This window comes from Aedes albopictus, unplaced genomic scaffold, assembly GCF_035046485.1.
Source record: "Aedes albopictus strain Foshan unplaced genomic scaffold, AalbF5 HiC_scaffold_757, whole genome shotgun sequence".
Lineage (NCBI taxonomy): Eukaryota > Metazoa > Arthropoda > Insecta > Diptera > Culicidae > Aedes > Aedes albopictus.
In genome coordinates, this window is record NW_026917595.1 from 9926 (window position 1) to 22245 (window position 12320).

Sequence of the window (12320 nt, forward strand, 5' to 3'; positions counted from 1 at the left end):
TATCATGAAGGAAAATGAAATTACTATTCAGAAATGCTAGTAATGAATCCGGATCGTTAAGTGACATATACTCAGCCCAGTTGATGGTATAGAATGCATCTTGCAACGCAAGCGCATCAAAGTTGACATAGTCACGATAGTGAATAGTGCTGTTGTTACGAATCGAATCAATTTCTAAAGATAGAAATAACATATCGTGGTGTGAAACACCAGATAAAGAAATCTGATCATGTCTTATCACTTTATTTGGGGAATCAGTTAAACAGAGATCTAGCAGAGAACATCCACACTGATGGAAGAATGTAGGTTCGTTATTGATACACACATAACCCATGCTAGAAATAACATCATTGAAACGCCTTTGTCTGCTATTTTCTTTAAGTAGATCAGTATTGAAATCACCCAAGAAGAAAGTAGATTCATATTTAACTGTATACTCATTAAAATGTCGAAGCAAAGTATCCGAGCAATCAACGTTAGGAGGATTGTAGTAAACAGCTAGCAAAAAAAGTTCAGGTCCGTTTGAGACTTCTAGACATATATACTCCGTTATACTGGCACCAGCAACAACATTAGCATTTTGAGTTGTTTCTTTAACATGACATGTTAAATCTTTACGCACGTATACGCAAATTCCACCACCGTGACGGTTACGATCATTTCTAAAAATTTTAAAGCCATCTATATTGATTAACCTGTTATCAATGGAGGAATCAAGCCAAGTTTCGGTCATACAGATGATGTCAAGTTTGCTTTCTAAAAGATTCATTTTTAGTTCCTCGAACTTTGAAAGCTTTCGTGCTGTCAAGCTTTGAACATTAATATGGCATACATTCAAATATTTAGAATCAAGAGCAGCTCTTAGCACGGCCCTAGGTATCAAAGAATTTGTAGAAGCGTTGATGTTGTTAGCATTATCCGTCATCTCTATAGCGGAAACAGGGATTATAGCCAAACCATTCCCCAAAAATCACCAAACATGAATCAATATAAACTATCAGGAACCTCGGCAGCTTAATGAATACCATTAACGCTTATCAATTGACTACAAAGTTGACAGTCTAGTGGCTCGTAGACAAAGAAAAAAAAAATCATGTATACTCTAGCAATTTCTCAAGAGCATCTAAAGGCCCGCTAGCAACAGCAGCAGCAACAAACATCAGCCCAAACAGCAACAGCAGCAACAATAAACATCAGCTTCCCCCAATCATCATTGGAGCCGCCCAAAACCCATTGCTTTGACTTTTAGGAATGGAATATAACATGGATAACTATAGGATGGAATCAAAGGAAAAACAATAGTAGGAAGAATGATAAAACTAGGAAAGGTAAACAGTTCGGATTGTTACTTTTAGGAGAGGTTGGAAACATGGGAAGAAAGGAAGGGAACCATGGATTTAAATGAAGGAGTGGAGTGCACTATTTGGATAGGTTAGATTCGAGATCATACAGCTGGTCCAGGCTACCGATGATCACAGGTTCGCTTTCGAAACATGTCCTCACGTAAACCGATCCCCTTCTCGTTGAAACCTTATACAGCAGTCCGTTTGATCGCAGTTTGATAGCAGCAAGCAAGATTCGCTTAACGAGTGGTGAAAGGTTCTCGTTGATGTAGATGCGATTTTTACTATTGTATCCAATGTTGTCCAACGTCAAGGCTCGGCTTTTCAGATACATTCGAAAAAGTTCATCTCTTGACCCACGGGATGAGAACTGGCAAATGATAGGTGGCGTGGATCCAACATGAATGGGGATTTTTGACAGTCGCTTCAAATGCACCACCGGAGAATTCGTTCCAACTATGCCGAGACTGTACGTTATATCCCGGAAAATTAGATTCAGGTCTTCAGAAAGACGATATGGAATCCCTTTTATAATGAGCTCCTGGGATCTCTCCAAGCGATAGTTGATAAGGTGACGTATTTCGTGGATGGGCTGAGAGACGGCAGCGTTCGAATCGTTGGAACACTCCTTTTCCATGGAGCTAATTTGACACTCAACTCCATCGGCACAATTATCCAAACGTTCTATCCAAGTATCGAGTTTTGCTTCGATACTGTCGGTGGAACGGGAAAACATTTGTTGCATTAGTTCCAAAAACACATCCATTTTGCTAGCTCCGCCAGTATTCATTGTGTTTTGACAATCGGCTTCAGAAGTTGTTGCTTGTTTGTCGGTAGGTAGTACAAAACATTTGTTGTGACTCATTGTTCGAACAGTGAGTAGTAGTACAGTTATAGCACGGCAGAGTTCAGAATTGTACACTTCTGAAGGGATACTAAGAGTAAGCAATCGAGGAAAAAATAGCAATTAACTGTGCAATATCATTGCGTGGGGTGTAAACTGCACTACACTGCAACGGGCAATTACATTTGGAACTTCTCTAGCAGGCTTAAACCGATTTTTAAGCTTTTAGCATAGCGATAAAGCCAACTTAAAACTGTCACGAACTGTTTGGCAATAAACACAAGAACACTTGGCGTAGCACTGGACTGTTTCACACAGTAAGGGAGGGTTTCGGACCGCGATAGAAATTCACTGGGTTCACTTTTACTTCACTACTTTATTTTTCTCTCTTCACTTTTTACACTACGCGTTGTCATAAGCCACGCGAACGCTTATCGAAATCAAACTGACCCGCTACTGCGAACGGGTCGCATATTTATATCACAAAATTCATATTCCAGAATCACGTGGAAGCTTCTGCGCAAGGTTCCACGCGTGCCTAGAACCCACGCGACATTTCGGGAACCACCATCACCACGCTAACTGCAGAGCGACGACAGTCGATGATGATGATGATGATGATGACGGCTGCGGCAGCGGTCTGCTGCCGAACTCAATGTTTGGAGCTCACGGAACTCACTCTCTCGCAGCGCAGTTAGCTTCTGTTCCGTCGGCTCGGGTGAGTGTGTGAGCACCGCGTCGGTGGTCGATGACGACTCGGATGCGTTGATTGGTGTCAGTGCCCGCGCAGCCTCGCATGCCGCTGCCTTCATTGGGAGCGCATGTGCGCGAACATAGTCCCGCCCGTTGGAATGCAATTCCAACTTAGATGACTGTTGCTCGTCGGTTTCTTGCAAGGGAAGCGGCGCTAGTTTGCTTACTGCACGACGGTATACACCAGTGGTTGTCTTGACGTCAGCAACACGAACGACACCGTCCTTTCCTGGGTAGACGGCGATGATTCTTCCAAGCTTCCAAGTCTGTGCTGGTTGATTATCCTCGGCCAATAAAACGACGGTGTCGACCCTTACGTTGGGCTGTTTCTTTGTCCATTTTGCTCTCGATTGTAGAGTTGAAAGGTATTCTCGAGACCATTTTTTCCAGAAGTGGTCTCTCATCTGGTTCAGATACTGCCATTTGGTTAAGCGGTTTGCTGGTACATCCAAATACGATGGCTTGATCACCGGTTCCATTGGTCGACCAAGCATTAGATGTGCAGGCGATATCGGTTGGGGGTCGTTGGGATCATCTGATGTGGAATATAGCGGTCGAGAGTTGACAATCGCTTCGATGTGGGTCAACACAGTGCTGAGTTGCTCGAACGTTAGAGTTGTATTCCCGAGAGTTCTGGTGAGATGGGACTTCACTATCTTCACTCCGGCCTCCCATAATCCTCCGAAGTTAGGTGATCTCGGCGGAATAAACTCCCATTCAACTTCTCGGCCGATCAGGAAGTCGTTGATTTTGTTCCGCTCCACCTGGTCGTTGAACATATCACGTAGATGTCGAAGCTCCTTCAAAGCCCCAACAAAATTGGTCCCATTGTCCGAAAATAGCTTGCGGACAAGACCACGGCGATTGATGAAACGGTCGAGAGCGGCAAGGAAAGCATCAGAGGTCAGGTCGGATACTAATTCGAGGTGGATGGCTTTCGTTGACAGGCATACGAATAGTGAGATGTACGCCTTCACTACCTTCGGCTTGCGTTTGCCTTCCTTCACAAGTATCGGTCCGGCATAGTCCACGCCGGTCAGCTCGAATGGCGCATGCTCGGTGACCCGTGCTTCAGGTAGCACACCCATCAGAGGCTGGATGCTCCGTGGCTTCGTCCGGAAACATTTAACACAATCGTGGATCACCTTGCGAATAGCGGATCGTGCATTCGTCAACCAAAATTTCTGCCGAATGGCGGCCAATAATCCGGATTGGCCCTCGTGTAGATGGTCCTCATGGTATTTGCGTATCAGCATTTCCGTAACACGATGTTTCCGAGGAAGCAACAACTGGTGCTTGGCTTCGAAAGGTAGCTTGGAGTTTTGCAAGCGCCCTCCGACTCGTAGTAATCCTTCGTCGTCGATAAACGGCTGCAAGTTGGCCATTCGTTTCGGGAAATCGCCTCGCTGGATACTCTGGATCTCCTCATGAAGTTCACTCTGCTGCAGAATTCTAACGATGGAAATCTCGGCTCTTCGCATGTCTTGAACGGTCAAGGCACTGGATAGTATCCTTTGCTCCTTAGGTGTTCGAACTAGTCGGACGAATCGAACCACCTGTGCCAGAACCCGCTGCAATTTGGTGAATGAGCTGAACCGTTCAAAGACCGGCTCCGACTCTATGGCTGGATTTGCGATGGTCACTTCTCTCAGCTCGGGGATTTCACATTCAGGAATCTCTGTAATCGCCTCCACTTCGTACTCGGTTGTGCTGAGGAATGTTGGTCCATTCCACCACAAGCTACACTGCTTCAGCAAGTCTGGCGGCATTCCCCGTGAAACAATGTCAGCTGGGTTATTCAAAGTATTCACGTAACTCCATTGGTAACGATCGGTCAGATGTTTGATTTGGGCTACACGGTTACGAACATAAACCTGCAACCGATCCAGGGGTTTGTTGATCCAGGCCAGTACTATTTCACTGTCCGACCACAACTTGACTCCATCGAAACACAGCTTCAGCGTTGGAGCTACCTTGGCAACTAGCTTGGCGAGTAGTAAGGCAGCACACAGCTCCAACCTAGGTATGGTCATCTCACGGAGGGGAGCTACCTTGGACTTACTGCATAATAGATGGGCTACCGCTGAACCATCTCGTCTAACGCAACGGATGTACACGCACGCTCCATATGCACTCTTGGAAGCGTCGGCAAATCCATGGATCTCCAATACCTCCCTCTCTGTATCCACGACACACCGGGGAATTTCAAGATCTGTTATATGATCCAAGGAAGTCCGGAAAGTATTCCACCGCTGGAGTAGCTCATCGTCAAGGGGATCGTCCCATCCTAACTTGCTGGCCCACAAGCATTGCATTATCATTTTCGCTTCCACAATCACTGGCGCGACGAGTCCCAGTGGATCAAACAACCTCGCTATTTGGGACAGGACACGTCGCTTGGTCACTACTGCTTCGGGGTTGGTCGTATCAGCGGATCGGCAAAACAGGAACAAATCTCGCCGTGGGTCCCACATGAGTCCTAAAGCCTTGATAGCTTGGTTGGCACTGGAGTCGTGAATTGGTACCAACTTCTCACGATCCTCCTCTGGAACACTGTCAAGGAGTTCTTCGGAGTTTGAACACCACTTTCTGACGGGAAATCCACCCTTCAGCATCAGCTCCTCGATATCGCTCCGAAGTTTGATCGCTTCATTAACCGAATCCGCACCAGAAAGGATATCGTCCATGTAAAAGTCGTCCAAGATGATCTCGGCAGCCGTGGGATAATTCGTGCTCTCATCCCGTGCTAGTTGAATAAGCGAGCGCACAGCCAGAAAGGACGCTGCCGATGTTCCGTAGGTTACGGTCAACAGTTCGAAAACCTTCAGCGCTTCCGATGGGTTGTTTCGCCAGAAGATTCGCTGGTATCGGGTCTGCGAAGGGTCCACTAGTACTTGCCTGTACATTTTTGACACATCCGCAGAGAATACGATGGGGTGGGTCCGGAAGCGCATCACTATGGTGAACAACTCACTTTGGCTGTTCGGTCCGGTCATCAGCACATCGTTTAGGGATAAACCACTCGCCTTCGCTGTAGCATCGAACACAACACGTAGCTTGGTGCTGCTACTGGATGGTTTCAGGACACAATGGTGTGGCAAGTAGTAGGCTTGAGTTCCAGGTGGGTCCTTATCCTCGTGTATCTCCCGGCAATGACCCAGGGCTCGGTACTCATCGATGAACTCTGTGTACTGGTTCTTGAGTTCTGGATTTTTCGCCAACCTCTTCTCTAGGAGCAAGAACCGTTTCATGGCGAGGTATCTGGAGTTACTTAGCTGGCTCACAGAATCACGAAAGGGAAGTTGTACTATGAATCTTCCAGTGTCGTCACGTCGGTATGTTTGTTTGAAGTGCTCTTCAAACCGTTCTTTCTCGGTGCTTGTCATTGCAGGCTCGACAATTTCCTCCTGGTCGAAGAATCGCTTCAGGCACTCCTCTAATCCATCGTTCACGACAATGTTGGCACATACAGGGCGATCATCGTCCTGGTCATCGTACGTACCAGCTACTACCCATCCGAATTGGGTTTCGTACAGGGTCGGCAGAGTGCTGGACAATCTGATCTGACCTTGCTTAAGAACGTCAAAGAACAGACCAGCTCCAATCAACATCTCGATCTCGTTTGGACAATGGAAGGCGGCGTCGGCTAGCAGAATACCAGGCGGGATGTTCCACGCATCGATGTTAACACTCACCGGCGGAACCGTGCCCGCCACCTTCGGAGTAGTGAGGCATTCAACGTTGACAGCATAATCGCTGTAGTTCGATGTCATCCGCACCACCACCTTGTGGTGCATCTTGGACTTGTTACCTCCGACGCCGATGACGGGAACATTCGCTGGTTGTTTCGGAAGCTTCAATCTTTGAACCACAGACTCGGAAATGACGTTGATCTGCGATCCGGAGTCCAACAAGGCTCGCACACGATGAACTTGGCCATTTTTGGCGGTCAGGTTGACCATTGCAGTCATCAGGAATACCTGCTTACCCGGTGGAGGAATGCTGCTGGAACACGATGTATTCACCGGCTGCACTGCAGGTACCGGCTTCCCTTCTGGAGTCTTCGGCGCATCAGTGGGTTTCACTTCGGGCTTCTCACGTTCGAAATGAAGTAGCGTGTGGTGTTTCTTGGAGCACTTTGAACACGACTTATCGCTGGAACACGCTGCACCACGATGGCCTTTCCTTAGGCAGTTGAAGCAAAGATTTACTTCCTTTACCTTTGCTTGTCGCTGATCCACAGACATCTTCAGGAAGTTGGAACATTTGTAGTTCTGGTGTTGACCGGAACAGAAATCACACATATACTCCGAAGTCACTGCCGCTGCGTGCGAAGTCTTGGAAGGCGCGAGCTTGGACCCAGGCGGCTTCTGGTTGGAGATCTTGGAATTCGGGGACACGATGGGAGCACTCTTCTCGCATCTCTCCAGGATGACGCATCTTTGTTTGAGGAACTCGATCGTCTGCTCGTATTCCGGGAGCTCCGTCTGATCAATCGAAGCCTCCCACAACTCGCGGGTCTGGTCATCCAATGCGCGAGTGAGCACGGTTACCACGAGCAACTCCGACATTCCTAGCAGTGGTTGGCCAAGCTTGACAAGGTTCTCCACGTGGCGGGTGCATTCATCGATTAAGCTTCGGAGATCCTTAGACGACTTCTTAGCCATCCTCTTCATATTCAGCAGCCCTAGAATGTGGGACTCCACGATTAGTCGCTTGTTGCCGAACCTCTCCTCCAGGATGTCCCATGCGCGCTGGTAGTTGTTATTCTGCAACGTCTCCAGGTCGATTACGCCGGTGGCTTCTCCCTTCAAAGAGTTTTCCAGGTGGTATAGCTTCACCGCGTCCGAATCTGATGAGCGCTGCATCAGATCTTGAAACATGGCCTTGAAGCGTGGCCATGCTTCATAACGTCCATCGAAGGTTGGCAACGGAGCACGGAATGACTGAGACTGTACGATGATCGGCTGCTGGTTGGTGGTGGCACACGGTGGCTGCTGGGATGGGGGCGCAGTTAGCTTCTCGCTCCAGCTCTCGAGCAGCACAGATACCTCCTCATACAAGTCCAAAAACTTGAGGTAACACTCTTCTTGCTCCTCAAGTCCGTCTGACGGAGACATGGCGATGATTTGTTGATGAAATCTGGTGTACTCAGTGTGAGCATTCTCGACGCTTCGTTGGTACACCTTTATCTTGGCTGAGGTTAGCTCGATGTTGTCTGCTTCGGCTTGTTCCAGGATGGTCTGGATTCGGCTCACATTTCGTTGAGCAGCTCCTCGGTTGAGGAACAGCGCTCTCAGTTCTCCGTCATCAGCTGGATCTGGCACCTTCTTCACTGGTGTTCTCTTGGGCGGCATCTTAATCGAGTCTCTCACGGGTCAGCAACGGAAATGCAGACAGGGATTCCGCTGCGCTTGACACAACGGATGGAAGGTAGCACGGTATCCGAAGCGATGGATACAATGCCCAACACTACGGCGGAAAACGGGAACTTCGCTTTACTGGATACGATCACTGGAACCGACGCGTGTGTCGCCACGGACGGAAGAAATCACTTGAAGATTCCGAAGCGACGGACACAAAACACTACGCGACGATGGAATCAATCAGCTATTGGCTGGGAACCGACGCGCTTGTCACAACGGGTGGAACACTATCACAGAATGTCCGGAGTGACGGAAGCTAGCACTACGCGACGGCGGACTCACTCGGGATACCACGAAAATCGACGCGCTTGTCGGACCGGATGGAATCGGCACCACACGAATTCCGGAACGACGGATGAAGTCACTACGCGACGACGCGGTTTACACTCGCGGACCGACACGGATACGGACGTTATCGAAGCCACGTCCACGCTCTTCACTGCACAGCACGTTGTTGAAGCCACGTGCACGCTTCTAAACTACGCACTGCCGCGCTGTCGAAGCCACGCGGTACGCTTATTAGACAACACACTACCGCGTTGTTTAAGCCACGCGGAACGCTTTTAAACACTACCGGATTCTTATCCGGTTCGAAGGACCACTTTGTGTTTGGCAATAAACACAAGAACACTTGGCGTAGCACTGGACTGTTTCACACAGTAAGGGAGGGTTTCGGACCGCGATAGAAATTCACTGGGTTCACTTTTACTTCACTACTTTATTTTTCTCTCTTCACTTTTTACACTACGCGTTGTCATAAGCCACGCGAACGCTTATCGAAATCAAACTGACCCGCTACTGCGAACGGGTCGCATATTTATATCACAAAATTCATATTCCAGAATCACGTGGAAGCTTCTGCGCAAGGTTCCACGCGTGCCTAGAACCCACGCGACATTTCGGGAACCACCATCACCACGCTAACTGCAGAGCGACGACAGTCGATGATGATGATGATGATGATGACGGCTGCGGCAGCGGTCTGCTGCCGAACTCAATGTTTGGAGCTCACGGAACTCACTCTCTCGCAGCGCAGTTAGCTTCTGTTCCGTCGGCTCGGGTGAGTGTGTGAGCACCGCGTCGGTGGTCGATGACGACTCGGATGCGTTGATTGGTGTCAGTGCCCGCGCAGCCTCGCATGCCGCTGCCTTCATTGGGAGCGCATGTGCGCGAACACGAACTCTGCTATCACTCGCTTGCACACATCCCTTCAGAAACTCAGAATACATTACGCATCATATTGAATCTAGATTCCATATGATGCGCAATTGTAACTGGAATGTATTTTCGGGTGATTTCGCGCTTCCTAAGCATAGCTCAGGCTTAGGAAAACACCCAATTCGATATGATGTGCAATGTAACCTGAATGTATTTTCGGGTGATTTCGCGCTTCCTAAGCTTAGCTCAGGCTTAGGAAAACACCAAATTCCATATGATGCGCAATATAACCTGAATGTATTTTCGGGTGAATTTGCGCTTCCTAAGCAGAAAATGCATTCAGGTTACATTGCGCATCATATGGAATCTAGAGCAATTCTTAGCCTGAGCTAAGCTCAGGAAGCGCAAAATCACCCGAAAATGCATTCAGGTTATATTGCGCATCATATGGAATCTAGAGCAATTCTTAGCCTCAGCTAAGCTTAGGAAGCGCAAAATCACCCGAAAATGCATTCAGGTTACATTGCGCATCATATGGAATCTAGAGCAATTCTTAGCCTGAGCCAAACTTAGGAAGCGCAAAATCATCCGAAAATGCATTCAGAATACATTACGCATCATATTGAATCTAGATTCCATATGATGCGCAATTGTAACTGGAATGTATTTTCGGGTGATTGCGCGCTTCCTAAGCATAGCTCAGGCTCAGGAAAACACCAAATTCGATATGATGTGCAATGTAAACTGAATGTATTTTCGGGTGATTTCGCGCTTCCTAAGCATAGCTCAGGCTAAGTAAAACACCAGATTCCATATGATGCGCAATGTAACCTGAATGCATTTTCGGGTGATTTTGCGCTTCCTGAGCTTAGCTCAGATTCCATATGATGCGAATGCATTTTCGGGTGATTTTGCGCTTCCTAAGCTTAGCTCATCATATGGAATCTAGAGCAATTCTAAGACTCAGCTAAGCTCAGGAAGCGCAAAATCACCCGAAAATGCAATCAGGTTACATTGCGCATCATATGGAATCTAGAGCAATTCTTAGCCTGAGCCAAACTTAGGAAGCGCAAAATCATCCGAAAATGCATTCAGAATACATTACGCATCATATTGAATCTTGATTCCATATGATGCGCAATTGTAACTGGAATGTATTTTCGGGTGATTTCGCGCTTCCTAAGCTTATCTCAGGCTTAGGAAAACACCAACTTCCATATGATGCGCAATATAACCTGAATGTATTTTCGGGTGAATTTGCGCTTCCTAAGCATAGCTCAGGCTAAGTAAAACACCAGATTCCATATGATGCGCAATGTAACCTGAATGCATTTTCGGGTGATTTTGCGCTTCCTGAGCTTAGCTCAGATTCCATATGATGCGAATGCATTTTCGGGTGATTTTGCGCTTCCTGAGCTTAGCTCAGGCTAAGAATTTCTCTAGATTCCATATGATGCGTAAAATCACCCGAAAATACATTCAGGTTATATTGCGCATCATATGGAATCTAGAGCAATCCAAAGCCTGAGCTATGCTCAGGAAGCGCAAAATCACCCGAAACTACATTCAGGTTATATTACGCATCATATGGAATCTAGAGCAATCCTAAGCCTGAGCTAAGCTTAGGAAGCGCAAAATCACCTGAAAATACATTCAGGTTACATTGAACATCATATCGAATTTGGTGTTTTCCTAAGCCTGAGAGCTTAGGAAGCGCAAAATCACCCGAAAATGCATTCAGGTTACATTGCGCATATGCATATGGAATCTAGAGCAATTCTTAGCCTCAGCTAAGCTCAGGAAGCGCAAAATCACCCGAAAATGCATTCAGGTTACATTGCGCATCATATGGAATCTGGTGTTTTCCTGAGCCTGAGCTAAGTTTAGGAAGCGCAAAATCACCCGAAAATGTATTCAGGTTACATTGCGCATCATATGGAATCTAGAGCAATTCATAGCCTGAGCTAAACTCAGGAAGCGCAAAATCATCCGAAAATGCATTCAGAATACATTGCGCTTCATATTGAATCTAGATTCCATATGATGCGCAATTGTAACTGGAATGTATTTTCGGGTGATTTCGCGCTTCCCAAGCATAGCTCAGGCTTAGGAAAACACCAAATTCGATATGATGTGCAATGTAACCTGAATGTATTTTCAGGTGATTTTGCGCTTCCTAAGCTTAGCTCAGGCTTAGGATTGCTCTAGATTCCATATGTTGCGCAATATAACCTGAATGTATTTTCGGGTGAATTTGCGCTTCCTATGCATAGCTCAGGCTAAGTAAAACACCAGATTCCATATGATGCGCAATGTAACCTGAATGCATTTTCGGGTGATTTTGCGCTTCCTGAGCTTAGCTCAGATTCCATATGATGCGAATGCATTTTCGGGTGATTTGGCGCTTCCTAAGCTTAGTTCAGGCTAAGAATTTCTCTAGATTCCATATGATGCGCAAAATCACCCGAAAATACATTCAGGTTATATTGCGCATCATATGGAATCTAGGGCAATCCTAAGCCAGAGCTCCCCTTCTTAGCTTGAGCTATGCTTAGGAAGCGCGAAATCACCCGAAAATGCATTCCAGTTACAATTGCGCATCATATGTGGAATCTAGATTCAATATGATGCGCAATGTATTCTGAATGCATTTTCGGATGATTTTGCGCTTCCTAAGTTTAGCTCAGGCTAAGAATTGCTCTAGATTCCATATGATGCGCAATGGAACCTGAATGCATTTTCGGGTGATTTTGCGCTTGCTAAGCTTAGCTCATGCTTAGGAAAACACCAGATTCC

At 47.0% G+C, this 12320-nt stretch overlaps 1 protein-coding gene across 1 annotated transcript; it reads right to left on the reverse strand.

Annotated features, from left to right (window-relative positions):
* Nucleotides 1-2765: 2765 nt before the first annotated feature.
* LOC134284772 (uncharacterized) lies at nucleotides 2766-8297 on the reverse strand. The gene has a single exon (XM_062844031.1). It carries the CDS (start codon nucleotides 8295-8297, stop codon nucleotides 2766-2768), a length of 5532 nt encoding a protein of 1843 aa, XP_062700015.1.
* Nucleotides 8298-12320: the final 4023 nt, after the last annotated feature.